General features: G+C 41.4%; 1 protein-coding gene and 1 long non-coding RNA gene across 3 annotated transcripts in view; one reads left to right on the top strand and one right to left on the bottom strand.

Moving 5' to 3' along the window:
• LOC140118105 (uncharacterized) overlaps positions 1–923 on the bottom strand; it is a 46,919-nt gene extending 45,996 nt beyond the window's left edge. The window contains exons 1-2 of one of the 2 annotated variants that reach the window (XR_011853138.1): positions 653–923; positions 201–347 (exon numbers count right to left, since the gene is read on the bottom strand). This is a non-coding gene — a long non-coding RNA (uncharacterized lncRNA). Of the gene's footprint in view, positions 1–200 lie in introns of both variants that reach the window. The other variant, XR_011853137.1, reaches the window with a different exon arrangement.
• LOC140118103 (nucleoside hydrolase-like) lies at positions 912–13,230 on the top strand. The gene is made up of 6 exons (XM_072135551.1): positions 912–1,059; positions 5,274–5,466; positions 5,883–6,062; positions 8,363–8,474; positions 9,982–10,118; positions 11,502–13,230. The coding sequence occupies exons 2-6, from the start codon at positions 5,284–5,286 to the stop codon at positions 11,844–11,846; spliced, it is 957 nt and encodes a 318-aa protein (XP_071991652.1). The 5' UTR covers positions 912–1,059; positions 5,274–5,283; the 3' UTR covers positions 11,847–13,230.
• Positions 13,231–15,280: the final 2,050 nt, after the last annotated feature.

The following is a 15,280-nucleotide window of genomic DNA, read 5'->3' on the forward strand; positions in this document are numbered from 1 at the left end:
GCATATGCTATCAGGCCGAGTCCACCCCCTGTGCAATAGAGTTGCGTTATGAACGAAACGTGTGTCCACAGCATGCAACTTGTGTTTGGCTGGTGGCACACCATTATGGTGTGTCTGTGCACTGGCCAGTTAAAAGATTGACCAGAGTGCAGAGGACTGGAGCATTTTAGTAATATATATGGCATTACAGTTCGACTTACCCGTTCACAGAAAGTGCATTGTCCCCTGATAATGCACTCTGCTGCGCTTCACTAAGATTGTGCGCCTGATATCCTACATGTGTCGCATCCCTGCTCAGGTCTGACGGAGTTCACCTTCTTCTTCCTGGTGTATATAAGTGCTTGGGCCTGCGACACAATTAGAAAGTTAAATCCCGCACACAGCCTGAATCAGTCGTATCGTCCAACGGCATGCTCCCTGATTTCTGTCGCATGAAAGCAAGCTGCGCCAAAAGCCGATCGTGTGCAACACGATCCCCTATTAAGTATCTGTCACAACCACTCAAAACCTGAAACCGTTTGGAAATCCAACAAAAGTGCAGCCGCAGACCCTTAGTAAATAAGCCCCACTGTATATCACTGATGCTCGTCCTCTACAACGTGGTCCACCTGCCAAATCCAGACAGTGAGCAGTCTGTTTTTCACAGACTGACCTTAGTTGCTTGCTGACAGCCCAACACAAGGTTCAGTTTGGTTCGACACAACAAAACACATATCAGATTTTACAAGGCTGTAATGGCAGTTCTTTCCATTTCTGATGTTTTCTTTCTAAAGGTTTCTTATTATTTTTCTTCAGAATTCTGAGTATTTTATGTCACACATGATGTAATCAGCTTTTTTACTAGTAGCGCAGCCCGTACACAACGCTTTGGGATTACTACAGCCTACTCTTCCAGAGGCGAGGCTTCACTCCCGCCAGTGAGCCGTAGGGCGGAGCTTAGCTGAAGATCACGTGTCGCTGTTGATTGACAGCGCAGTGCTTTCACTTAGGGCTGTGGGCGGGATTATAGGGCCGGGGACACTAGAGGAGTGTGGGAAAGCGCGGTCGCTTCCATTGAAGGTAAGTATATGGAGACCGCAGGTGCGGGCGATGTACAGTAAGGAGAATAGCGCCTCCATTACTGCTTGCACGGCCCTTCCTGCTGCATTACACAAGAGCTGTATAGAGGCTTCTGTCCTGTATCTCATGACTGTGTAGTTATATTTCTCTTTAATATACATTGTAAGCTATAGGTAACCCCTCTCCAGTTCTTACCTGGTGATAGTAACCTACTATAACCCCAACTTTAGCGCTCAGAAACTATTTGTATGCAGAAAATCAGATATTACATGAAGTCAGGTACAAACAGGGGAACTAGGGGCTTATTCACATTAACATGTTTTAAAGCACAATCCTAGCTTTATCAGAGGCTGCTTATAGAGTCTGACTCAGAGCATCAGGTTAGATATAGTGGGACACATCTACCTAGGAAATGCACTGAAAGTGCTATCTCTGTATAATACTGGGTGCAGCGTTTACTAAGATTGTGCAACAGAAATCATGAATTTGTCGCTTCCCTGCACTGACCCAACAGAGTTCACCATCTTTTGTTCACCATCTTTAGCCCCTTAACGACTTGGCCTTTTTTAGTTTTTTCACTTCCATTTTTCACTTCCCACCTTCAAAAATCTATAACTTTTTAATTTTTCCGCATAAAGAGCTCTGTGATGGCTTATTTTCTGCGTAACAAATTGCACTTCGTAGTGACGGTATTAAATATTCCATGGCGCGTACTGGGAAACGGGAAAAAAATTCCAAATGCAGTGAAAATGGTGAAAAAACACATCTGCGACGTTTTCTTGTGGGCTTGGATTTTACAGCTTTCACTGTGTGCCCCAAATGACATGTCTATTTTATTCTTTGGGTTGCTACGATTACGGGGATACCAAATTTGTATAGGTTTTATAATAATTATAATTAAAACCTCCTGTAAAAAATGTTTTTTTTTTATTTTGCCATCTTCTGGCGGCAATAACTTTTTCATACTTTGGTGTACGGAGCTGTGGGTGGTGTAATTTTTTGCGACTTTGGATGGCGTTTTCATTGCTATTATTTTTAGGACTGTGCGACCTTTTGATCACTTTTCATTAATTTTTTTATATTTTCCAAAATGACAAAAAAATGTCATTTTTGACTTTGGACGCTATTTTCCGTTACGGGGTTAAACGCAGTGAAAAACCGTTATTATATTTTCATAGATCGGGCATTTTTGGACGCGGCGATACCTGATGTGTTTATGATTTTTACTGTTTATTTATATTTATGTCAGTTCTAGGGAAAGGGGGGTGATTTGAATTTTTAGTTTTTTTTTTTTATAATTTTTTTTTTAACCTTTTTTTTTACTTTTACTATTTTTCAGACTCCTTAGGGTACTTTAACCCTAGGTTGTCTGATCGATCCTACCATATACTGCCATACTGCAATATGGCAGTATATGGGGATTTTACTCCTCATTCATTACAATGTGCTGATAGCACATTGTAATGAATGGGTTAAAACGAGACAGCTTCGGGCCTCCGTGAGACACGAAGCTGTCATGGCAACGGATCACCGCTCCCCGTGACGTCATCGGGGAGCAATCTTTTTAAAGCCTCCGGCAGCATTGGCGGCGGCGATCGCAGTGAAAACACCCACAATCGGTGCTAGCACTGATCGCGAGTGTTACCGGTAAGCCTCTGCTGCAATATGCAGCAAAACTTACCGGCTATGGAGAGGGCTCGGCCCGCGAGCCCTCTCCCTGCACCCGGACCCGCGTCGGGAAGGGGTTAACATAGGGCGTGTGACACAATTTGTAAGTTAAATACGGCGCTTGGTCCGAATCAGTCAGACCGACCGACGAGCACGCCCCCTAATTTGTGTCACATGGAGGCCAGCGCAGCTGCACCACAAAAGGGTAGCATGTGACACAATAGCAGCGCAGACACTATATAGACACTATAACTATAAAGATAATTTCCCATAAATGGAGCCATGTTGTCCCATAGAAACAACAGAGTTGTCCTTTGATACGACCACCTCCATACCCTGGCAGCAGTGGCCAGACATGCGCCATGAGGCATCCGGCCACCTGAATTCAGTGTTCATTACCACAGGACGTCTGTGGGACATGCATTAACTTCTGGACGTTTCATAGGCAATAACTATTTGTGCCTAGATATTTAACAAATAACGTCCAATTGAAGAAATATGTATGTGTGTGTATATAGATAGAGCAGCGGAATTACATTAAATGTCAATGCCCAGTTGAGAATAGCCCTTTAACCCCTTAACGCTCTGCGCCGTAGCTCTACGGCGCAGAGGTATAAGGGATGTATGAAGAGGGCTCACGGGCTGAGTCCTCTTCATACAAAGGTGGGGGTTTTTGCAAAATGCATAAAACCCCCACCGCTAATAACCGCGGTCGGTGCTAGCACCGATCGCAGCTATTAACCCCCCCGTTGCCGCCGGCAAAGTCGCCGGCGGCATTTAAAAGACAGCGGCGCGCGGGCGCCGCCATCTTTTTTTCGATCGCCACGCCCCCGAACGTCATCGGGGGGCGGCGATCGGTTGCCATGGTAGCCTCGTGTCTTCTTTTGACACGAGGCTATCTGGCAGCTGCAGATTCGTTACAATGAGCCAGTGGCTCATTGTAATGAATGTGCTGCAAAAATGCCATATATTGCAATACAGAAGTATTGCAGTATATGGTAGCAGCGATCTGACCATCTAGGGTTAATGTACCCTAGATGGTCTAAAAGATAGTGAAAAAAAAAAGAAAAAAAAAATTTCAAAAATAAAAAAAATTAATAAAATATTAAAAGTTCAAATCACCCCCTTTCCCTAGAACGGATATAAAACATAATAAACAGTAAAAATCACAAACATATTAGGTATCGCCGCGTCCCAAAATGCCCGATCTATCAAAATATAAAAACGGTTACGGCCGGCAGTGACCTCCGAGGCGGGAAATGGCGCCCAAATGTCCGAAATGCGACTTTTACACCTTTTTACATAACATAAAAAATGATCAAAATATTGCACAGACCTCAAAATGGAAGCGATGAAAACGTCGCCTCATTTCGCAAAAAATGACCCCTCACACATCTCCGTGCGCCAAAGTATGAAAAAGTTATTAGCGTCAGAAGATGGCAAAAATTTTTTTTTCTTTTTTGTACACATTCGTTTAATTTTTGAAAATGTATTAAAACACAATAAAACCTATATAAATTTGGTATCACCGCGATCGCACCGAACCAAAGAATAAAGTAGGCATGTTATTTGGAGCGAAGAGTGAAAGTCGTAAAAACTGAGCCCACAAGAACGTGACGCACGTGACGTTTTTTTTCAATTTTTCCACATTTGGAATTTTTTTTCAGCTACGCAGTACACGGCATGCTAAAATAAATAACATCACGGGAAAGTAAAATTTGTTACGCACAAAATAAGCCCTCACACAGCTCTGTACACGGAAAAATGAAAAAGTTATGGATTTTTGAAGTTGGAGAGCGAGAAATCGGCCGAAAAACCCTGCGTCCTTAAGGGGTTAAATAACTTGCACGTGCATTCTTGTTTGCTTGTCTGTGGATGACAGATTTTCATATAAGTCGATGGGTCTGCAAAAGAACATTGTCCCTATCAAATGATACCAGCTTTTTTGCCATCTTGTTTTAGACAACCATACAATTTTGCAGATGCCATATGGACGTCAAAAAGGCAGACACGGCTACAATACCACACAGACTGCAAATGGATGTGTTTTTTTGGCGTGCAACAGACACGCTAGTCAGAAAGGTGGTGCTGCTCTTTGATTTTGATGTACTGGGATTGCCTGAAAATAAAGAGTTAGGGTACGTTTACACAGCCGTATGCCTGCCTGTCCGCAACCAGGCGGGAATATCGCTGTGCACTGGAGAGGAGGTGGAGGTGACCCCTCCATAGAGAACAGCGGCGCTCGGCTGCGCACACAGGGAAGTATAGAACATATATAGATTTGCCATCTAAGGGGATGTATATGCGGCCGCATATACATCCCCCCCCCCCCCAGACGGCCGTGAAAAGTGCACCTCAATGTTATGAGACCTTTCAGAGTAGCTAAAAAATATGGTCCATTTTTCGTCCAAGTGGACATATCTAACTGATATAAAAGCAGAGATAGTATGCAACTCTTAGAGTAGAAGAGGATAGATATAGGATAAAAGCTCTGACCTATAAAGTTCCATTTACAACTTTTAATGAACTGATTTTATTTTTCCCAGATTTTATAAGATGGACAGGAAATTACTGCTTGTGGATGTGGACTGTGGAGTAGATGACGCTCAAGCGCTTATGGTGGCATTGGTGGCTCCACATGTGGAGATCCTGGGGATCACCTGCTGCCATGGAAACTCTACTTTAGAAAATGTCTGCAGAAACGTTCTACGTGTCTTAAAAATCTGCAATAAGCTCCAGGTAACTTTTTGTTCCTTGTTTTGAGATTCATTTTTAGAATGGGCCAAGGAAATATGCTTTATTGAAGCTAAAATTCAACTTTGGGTATGGAAATGGTTAGGTAACAAAGCCTCTGTGGAGAGACTTGCTATCCCAGTGCCGCCTCTTTTCTCTTTACATGAAGTCTTCACTATTCTGTAAGTGATGACAGCAAGTGGTGTAGTCCCCTGTCCCCTGCAAAGTGATAAAAGGGTGCGGCGTGAATCCTCCCTGCCTTACCATCCACCGTGAGTTGACAAAAAAATGAGAGCCCAGTGCTGGGACTGTGGCAATAGGACATTTATTAGTTATATTCTAGACATGTGATCATTGTGGGACATCCTCTTTTAGGAAGTTTCCTGTATATTGCGTGTTATGAGATTAAATCTATCTTGCAGATTCCTGTATTTAGAGGCGCTAGTAGACCGCTACTGGGAAAGTCGCTCCATGCCAGTTGTTACCATGGTGTTGATGGATTGGGTGATGTACCAGATTCTACAGCCCCTGGTCTTGACCTTCTACAGAAAGAACATGCTGTTCTTGCAATGATGAGAATTGTTAATGAATACCCTGGTCAGGTAGGTTAATCTCCTAACCCCAGTTATCTGTTTTCAGCTATTTTTTTTAACATGTGTGAATTCTTTAGTAAGTAGCTTCACAGCACTGGTAGTTTCCTTCCGTAAGGGGGTCATCAGGATTAGACAAGTACCAATATCTAGGCTGCCAGTTTGGCTAATAATGCTGGTGCAGCTCCTAGTGCCGAAATTATGGGCGACAGGTCCTCTTTAATGAATTGGTCCTATCTTCTCTGCAGTAAAGGGGAAATCAATTCTAAGCAATGGCCAAGTTATGATGGCATCTTACTTTTGTACAGTAGGTTCTTAAAATGATCTTGTAATTGAGAGAAATGTGAAGGAGTGCTGGGAATGTCAAGTGGTTTTACTTTTGTTGGTAACCGTTACGACTCGTGTGGGGTGGTTTCCCTCGCTTTATTTTCTGGTACATTGTTGCAGTTGTTTCAGTTAAAGTAGATCCACATAGAATTGTAATCCTGTTGGATTCACTTCTGGTTTTGAGTGGAAAAACTGCATCCTCTTTCCACTTATTTGGGTCCCAATCCCCATATTTTTGACAGTATTTTCAATAAGTACATGAAAGCAAAGACCACAAGTAGAACATATTTACTTTTTTAGAAAAGCATTCCTGGGGCTAATGCACGCATCCTTGCAGACAGGATGTCCTTGCATTATGTATCCATATACATCTATCTCTTGTCCACTGTGGAATCTGGCCACCATACTGCCCGGTTCAATGGGCTGCACTCGGTCGTGTGTATGAGCCCTTACTTTGCAGTATTTTTCCACACCTACCTAAAACTTTTGCACAGTATAATATATACAAGCTGATGCTGCTTTGCACACGGTGTTGCAGTTTCAGTAATATACTATATCAGAATAGCAGCATGGGGGTCTCTATTGAAAAATCAATCAGAAATCCCTTAAGGGTGAATTAATCAAATGAATTGACTAATTTGCCCCACATAAGTACAGGGGCAACAATTTTTTGACTGGGGACATGGTGGTATACCCCCAACATGCAACTCCTGTCATAAGGCTCTAGGTAATAAGGTCACATATGCAGCCTCAGGGGAACATCACCACAGCAGCCTAATGTGTTCAATAAAAGAGTAGTGAACACAGCCTCTACTCATATATTTACCTCCTCATAGCTCTGATTCATCTCATGCTGGGAGTTGTGATGCCATTGGTTACACTACACTTGGATTCACTTGGCATGGCAGCTGTTGTCTGTCAGTACGGTTCATATATAAGGCGCACTGGACTATAAAGCGCACCTATGATTTCTGAGAAAATCAAAGGATTTTTAGTGCACCTTATAGTCCCAAAAATACGGTAGGTTCATGCAGGGGACTCTTACACCATTAAACTACCAGCCTCCTCAAGCAGGGTATGAAATGTCCTTTCTAGAATTTCTAGCCTATCACAGTATACAAGGTTCCTTGACTGTCCACTACAGATGTTTCCATATTTAATAATGTTGTTGCCTTATATTCTTTTAATCCCTTACCGACGTGGAATGTGTCTGTACGTCACATAACAAAAATGTTATTAAAACCCTAAAAATTCAAATCACCCCCTTTTCCTGTGAACTGATATAAAGAGTAAAAATGGTGGACATGTGTATTGCTGCTGCTGGGTATTGCTGCTTCCCAAAATGTTCAATCTATCAAAATATATATGTTTTTCTGACGTTTAACCCCGGGACGAAAAATAAGCCTCTTTTTGAAGTGTTACAAATTGCACTTCATAGTGATGGTATTGAATATTCTATGCTGTTTACTGGGAAGCGGGAAAAAATTCTGAATGCAATGAAAATGATGAAAAAACGCATTTGCTCCATTTTCTTGTGTGATTTTATGGCTTTCACTGTGCGCCCCAAATGATATGTCTAGTTTATTATTTGGGTTGGTCCGATCACGGGGATGCAAAATTTATGTCGGTTTTATAATGTTTTCATACATTTACAAAAATTAAAACCTCCTGTACAAAAAAACTCTTCATTTTGCCATCTTCTTGCGCTAATAAATTTATCACACTTTGGTGTACAGAGCTGTGGCAGGTGTCATTTTTTGTGTCTTTTCATTGCTACCGTTTTTTCACTTTTTGTTGAATTTTTTTATATTTTTCAAAATGGCAAAAAGGGACCATTTGCCTTTTGGGCGCTATTTTCAGTTACAAGGTTAAATGCCGTGAAAAACCATTATTGTTTTTTCAGTAGGCATTTTCAGACATGGCGATACCTAATGTGTTTATAATGCGTAATTATTTAACATTTTTTGGATTACGTTTTATTGTAGGTATCACTAGTTGCAACTGGTCCATTGACCAACCTTGCTTTGGCTGTAAACATGGATGCGACATTTCCACAGAAAATTAAAAATCTGTTTATTATGGGCGGTAACATGGAATGTAAGTACTCTTTGGTACCAAGAATTTTATGATTATGGTTTACCCATTCATATAAACTGGCAGACTGAGGCATAGTTGTCACCATTTCACCAGTCGTCTTTCCATCCTGCTCACTACTGCTGAGCGACGTATAGGCTTGGCGGACAAATTACAAGAGTGGATGCAACGTATTGAAGCCTCGCTGGCAGATATAAGGACAGTGACTGATGAAACACCCCATACATTAACAGCAGCCAATCACTGGCTGCTGCTGTTGTTCATGCCTCCCTTCCACATTCATGGTAGAGGAGGAGTCACTGGACGATGTACAGGCGGTCCCCTACTTAAGAACACTCGACTTACAGACGACCCCTAGTTACAAACGGACCACTGGATATTGGTAATTTATTGTACTTTAGTCCTAGGCTACAATAAACAGCTATAACAGTTATTACAGGTGTCTGTAATTAAGCTTCATTGCTAATCCTGGTTCTTATGACAACCCATCATTTTTAAAATCCAATTGTCACAGAGACCAAAAAAAGTTCTGGCTGGGATTACAATGATAAAATATACAGTTCCGACTTACATACAAATTCGACTTAAGAACAAACCTACAGACCCTATCTTGTATGTAACCCGGGGACTGCCTGTATCCCAATGCATAAGCATATAGTGGGATATGCCTGTGCCATATGTTGGCGTGTCCTTGTAGCGTATGGTAAGAATGTAGTGTGAACCCAGCCTTATTATGTGGCATAGTTGTGTGTTGTTTCATCCAACTTGATTCATGCTTAAAAGGGTATTCCCATCTGGGCATTCACATTTAATTAAATTCATTTGCCATATTTAAACATTTCTTCCATTGGATTTTATTAAAAAAAAATGTTCCTTTGTGAAGGTAATTTCTCATAAATTTAGCCATGTTGTCTCTTAGATAGCCTCCTTGGATACGACCACCTGACGTTTTGGCAGCAGTGGCCAAACATGCGCTATTGAGTCCTGCCTGACCACCTAGATTCAGCAATGATTACCACGGGACGGCTTTGGGACCTGCAGTAACTCCCGGACATTTCATCTACTAAAACTTGTTGTTTCTTTGTGCAATCCCTCCAGCAGAGGTGGCCGTATCCACGGACACAGTCTTGTTTCTAAGGGACCATATCACTACATTTATGAGAAATTATCTTCACACAGGAATATTTTTTTTAATAACATCTAATTGAATAAATGTTTATATATAGCTGATTTATCAAACTGAATGTGAATGCCCAGGCGAGAATACCCCTTCAAGCTCTGCAGGACTGAGAAGTTAGGCAATGCACCTGCCAATTAAATATCTTTTGTAAAGAATCCACCATTCCCCTATTTGTGTGTTTTCAAGTCATTTTATCTTATTTTTAGCTGCCATCTAACACCTGGATGTGGCTGCTGGAGGTTTGTGACTGTGACAATAAGTCTCTGTATAGTATATACAGTATGTGTAGTAATTTTTTTTTTTTTTTTTTTTTTGTCCTTCTAAATTCAGCAAGAGGCAACATCACTGTCTGCGGAGAGTTTAATTTTGCTTGTGATCCAGAAGCAGCTTACGTTGTATTAAACAGCTTTGATTGTCCAACTCACATTGCAACATGGGAATTCACTTGTAGAAATGACCTTCCTTGGGTAAGTTGTACCTTGCAGCAATGACCAGTGACCTGAATGTCCTACATTGATTTGCACGCATTCCCCTCTGCTGTTTAGTACCAGCCTGTGGGTATCTTTCCATGTATTGTAATGACTATGGGATTTACCCAGGCGGTATTTCTGCCGGCATCAGAGACGAGCTGAAATCATCACCTGGTTTCTGAAGCGTATATTACTGCCATTTTGGCATTCCACTTTTTACCGCAGATCCCAAATAAGCCGGGAAATACAGCTTCTGCTGCACATTGTTTCTGCAACGTTTATGGGATATTTGTCAAACCTCTTCACTTCACTGCTACTGATGGTCTGGCTTTGCCACACAGGGACTGTCACCAGGGACCTCATTTTCACTAAAGACAGATTGTAAAAGCCCATGACATCTGCAGTGCAAAATGCCTCTCTGCCTTTTCTAAGCATTTGCATTACAATATATTTGTGTGTTAGAACTTACTCTTGCATCCTGACAAAATCCTGGGGTACTCCTAGGGAGATGGCTTTGGTTTGGATGCAGTTCAAAAAAACATTTGACTTGTCTGAGCTGCAGGCTGCCTCCATCTTTGTGCTCCTGTACAGCTCTGTCCCTCACCCTCTGATGTCAGTTCACCAGACTGTGACCTTTGAAAAGGAGCAGGAGGTGGAGCTGTACAGGAGCACAAAGGTGGGGGCTAAGATCTGAGGAGTGAGTAACACAGGCAAGCCACATGTTGTTTTTTAAAATGCATATAAACTTTTTTTGTTGCTTTCACTGCATTTTTTCCCCCCCAGTATACGCCATGGAATATTAACCCCTTACCGACATTTGATGTAATAGTACTGCATCGCGGGAGGTGCGTTCTTGCAATTTGCAGTACTATTACATAGAGCTTCTCGCGCCGGCGCCTCTAACACCTGTTCCTACCATATACTGCTATACTACTGTATCGCAGCATATGGAGTTTTTGCATATGATTCATTACAATGAAAGCAAAGAAGCAAAGCTCATCTCTGTATGAAGAGGGGCCCGTGAGCCCTCTTCATACACCCTTCATAGCTCTGCGGCCGATATATCCGTCGAAGAGCGTGAAGGGGTTAAAGAAGCGCTTAGCAGAATGTCAAAAATTTACCTAAATAATGACCGGTCACGAAGGAGTTAATAAGCTAAGAGGGATGATACCCCAATTCAGTTATTTGGACTCCAGCATCCAGCCAGTGTAGATGTAAATGTCTGATTTGCTGCACCTGATCTACTTTGTAAAAGGAATCCATCTGGTGTATCTGAATAACCTTATCTGAATAACCTGTTTTTTTATTAGGAATGTATTAATGTATTTTATGTTTGTTATTATTAGCTTTGGGTATTAAATATTTTTTTGGTTTTTATAGGATTTTTACCATGATTGGATCTCTCAGAAAACAGAAAAGGCAGAGTTCATGAGGAGAATAACATCTCATTCTGTACAATACACCAAAAGCTGTGCAGAGGAAAAAGAGGCATGGGCTAAAGGATTTATAACTTGCGATTCCTACGCTGTGGCTGCAGCAATTGATGATAAATTTGTCACCGATTCTATTTCTTGTGCAGTTGGGGTTGAACTAAGTGGCACTTTGACCCGAGGAATGATGGTGTTGGATACATTAGGCATGTTGGAGAGAAAACATAAAGTCTTTGTAATGACAAAATGTGATACAGAAAAGTTGAAATTCCTCCTGATGGAGGCACTACGATAATATCATTTGACATGAAGTCCTAGGATACAATAGTTTGGTAGTCATCTCCTCTACAATAGATGGTATAAAACTGCTCTTGGGAATAATACAGAAAGGCATTGGAAATATTTTAAAAAAATTGTTAGACTATGATGAGGATAATAGAAAGTGTCTATTATTCTTTAATTTTTCTTTCTTAAATAACAAATAAATGTTATTGTTGCAGAATTATATATTTTTCCAATATACCGTATTTTTCAGCCTATAAGGCGCACTGGACTTTAAGGTGCACCTCTAATAAATGCCTGCTAAGACATCTAGGTTCATATATTAGGCACACTGGAGTATAAGGCGCAGCATCAAATGCAGTACCTAAAAATGACCAGCAGGTGGCAGACCTGTGCATAGTTCAAGCCAGCTACACTTCCCAGGAAACTTGTCTTCAGAGTGTCAGAGAGCTCCGATCTCAGAGGTATGGGCTGCTGGGGGTTAATGCAGGGTGATGCAGCAGGGGTTAAGCGGTCTCCCTCTGCCCCTTCTCCTTCCCTCCTCAGCCAGGGTGTTATTCCTGTGCGGTTCCCTGTGGCTGCTTCTCTTTCCCCTATTACAGGGCAGGTATGGGGGATTGTTTACTGATGATGATGATTGCCTCGTGGTCGGCACTATGGCAGCTCCGGTCTCTCCGTGCTAGGGGAGGGCAGGATGGGCACAATGTTAGTTGTGGTGCCAGGGCACTTCAGGAGCTAGGGACCCTGTATACTGTGTGGGAAGGTACAGGAAATTTCTGGGGATGGAGCTATTAAACACTGGTAAATATACAGTACATCTTGTCTGTAGTACATTTCTGTAGAAGTTCATATATAAGGCGGACTGGCCTATAAAGCGCACCTTTGTTTTCTGAGACAAAGGATTTTTGGTGCGCCTTATAGGCCGAAAAATACGGTACTTTTGTATCAATTCCTCATGGTTTTCTAGATCTCTGTACTTCTGCTGACTTCAATAGAAAGCTTCTATCATTTCTTCCACTGGATAGGTATCTGACTATGGTCAAACAAGTGAGTGACCATGGTCAGATTTCTATCCACTAGAAATAAACAATGAAGCTTTCTATACAAGGACAGCAAGCCGAGATCTAGAATACTATACTATATGTAACATTTCATTATACAAACAATAACATTAAAATGCTGAAGTGGCAATACCCCTTTTGAAGTAAATCATTTTATTCACTGGAAGCCATTTCTATGAAAAAAGTGTTGTGTTCACCAGATGTAGTAGATGCATTCTGTGATGCTCCTCCTGTTATGACCTCACACAAGGTCCATACAGTGAGACACTTATATTTACACAGCATTTTTTGTTTAGCTGGATCTTTCTTAATACATGTTGATACAATATTAATTGACATTGTTGTGAGCCTCTATTTTTACTACTTTAACAATTTGTTAGCCATTTTAGGGGTTTAGGACCAAGCCCAAGGTGTCACTTTAAGTGGTTTTATAAGTCTAGCACTTAAACATTTTGGCAAATTTTTAAAAAAATTATTATTCATTTTCAAAGCTTCTGTGCCCGGGCATTCACCATGATGTAACTCTGTAACAAGGTGCGGGGAACTACCTGCATCCTATTACGTAGAGTTACGTCAGGTTCGGGAAGGGGTTAAAGCCCAATTATTCCCAGTGAAATGGCAAGTAACAGGGAGCAGAAATGCAGGGATAGATTTTGTCCACTAGGTTTTTTTTTTTTGCCACCACATAACACACCATTCTGCAGAGCTCTGACAGGTAAGGAAACACATAGGATGGATCCGTAAACGGAGAGTTAACCTTTCATTTTGGTTAGCGAACTAGATAGGCTTGCCTGAAACTTTGGAGGTTGGGTATTAGGCTGATAGTCAAGAGAGGAGTATTCCAGAGAATGGGTGCAGCTTGGGAGAAGTTGGACACGTGCATGAGAGGTTCAAATTAAGGTAGAGATTAATCTAATGTCTCTAGCAGAATCAAGAACTCGGGTTGGGCTGGGAAGTGAGATAGCCTGCATAATGCTGCACCTCCCTATGTGGATGGAGGTTATTATTTTAAACTGCATTGGGAAGGAGATGGGCAACCTGTGCAGTGATTGGCTCAAACTGGAGGTATCTGTGTACCATTTAGTCTGAAAGACAAGCCTGGCTGCTGTATTAAGAATAGATTGTAGAGAACAGAGTTTAGTGAGTGGGAGTCCAATTAGTAGGGGGTTACAGTATTTTAGAGGTTTTAGTTGTCAGAATGGATGGATCCTGGAGATGTTTCTAAGATGCATGTGGCAAGACCGAGCAAGAGATTGAATATACGGTGCAAAGGAGAGTCCAGGACAACCCTAAGATAGGGGGCCTGCTGCCTCGGTGCTATAGTGATCCCACAGACCGAGATGGAGAAGTCTTGGCTGGATTGGTTAGTAGATGGTGGGAACATAAGAAATTCAGTCTAAGATAAAGTTTCAACGAGAGAGAGGACATGATGTTAGTTACAGCAGAGACATTCAGTAGTGTTCTGCACGCAACATCACCCCTTCCTTAATTCAGAAGTATACAGCCAGGTATCATCAGCAAGGAGATGATACTGTAAACCAAATTTGATGGTTTGTCTGATGGGGGTAGTATAGAGGGAAAAAACACCAGCATGGCCAATATTTGCACACACTGTAACCAGTCACCATCCACACTCCCTCCTCCTGAAAGCAGTGGGAAGAAAACGGACATACCTTTCTGTTCTCCTCCTGTGCAGCGGCAGTACATGACTCTCAATCCAGCAGATGCAATGATGTTATCTGATACTTCTACCGTCCTTCTGCCAGCCGGGAACCTGAAGACATGCTATGTGGAGGACGCTGGAGAGTACTAACTTTATTTTTTTTTTTTATATACCTGAGTATAAGCTAAATGGAGCTTTTTTAGCACAAAAATTGTGCTGAAAATTTCGGCTTATACTTGAGAATATACGGTAATTTTCATGTGAAAATGCTACCATATTCATCAATTAGTTCAATGTATTAGACACTAACTTACTCTCCACATGTTGCCTTCACTGGTACATTCTTTTATTACTTGGTAAGAAGTAATCACCTTGAGGTCATACTAAATTGCTGATCTTATACTGATTTTGCTGATATATTTCAATGTTTTTGGTAATTATCACACGGTTTTGTGGATGTTCTTTCCGGTTGTGTGTGCTATATCTGGAAATAATGACTGTACTTAATTAAGCAATCAGTGGGAGACTGTTGTAAATTAAAAACAAACGCACAAACCCATGATCACTGACCAAATCATATTCTATCTTAACCACTTGGAATAATGTGACCATTTTATTTGAATCATAAAAAAGTGAAACAATGTTGATTTAGGCATTTTGTAACCTGTACTCTTATAAATCATGTAAAGCCATTTAATGGCAAAAAATTATTTGGGAAGTTGA

Source organism: Engystomops pustulosus, chromosome 2 (assembly GCF_040894005.1).
Source record: "Engystomops pustulosus chromosome 2, aEngPut4.maternal, whole genome shotgun sequence".
NCBI classification, from domain to species: domain Eukaryota; kingdom Metazoa; phylum Chordata; class Amphibia; order Anura; family Leptodactylidae; genus Engystomops; species Engystomops pustulosus.

Coding starts and splice junctions, on each gene's coding strand:
- LOC140118103 (XM_072135551.1), top strand. CDS start 5,284: ATGGACAGGAAATTACTGCTTGTGGATGTGGACTGTGGAGTAGATGAC. Junction 6,063..8,362: donor TTAATGAATACCCTGGTCAG/GTAGGTTAATCT, acceptor GTTTTATTGTAG/GTATCACTAGTTGCAACTGG. Junction 8,475..9,981: donor TATGGGCGGTAACATGGAAT/GTAAGTACTCTT, acceptor TTCTAAATTCAG/CAAGAGGCAACATCACTGTC.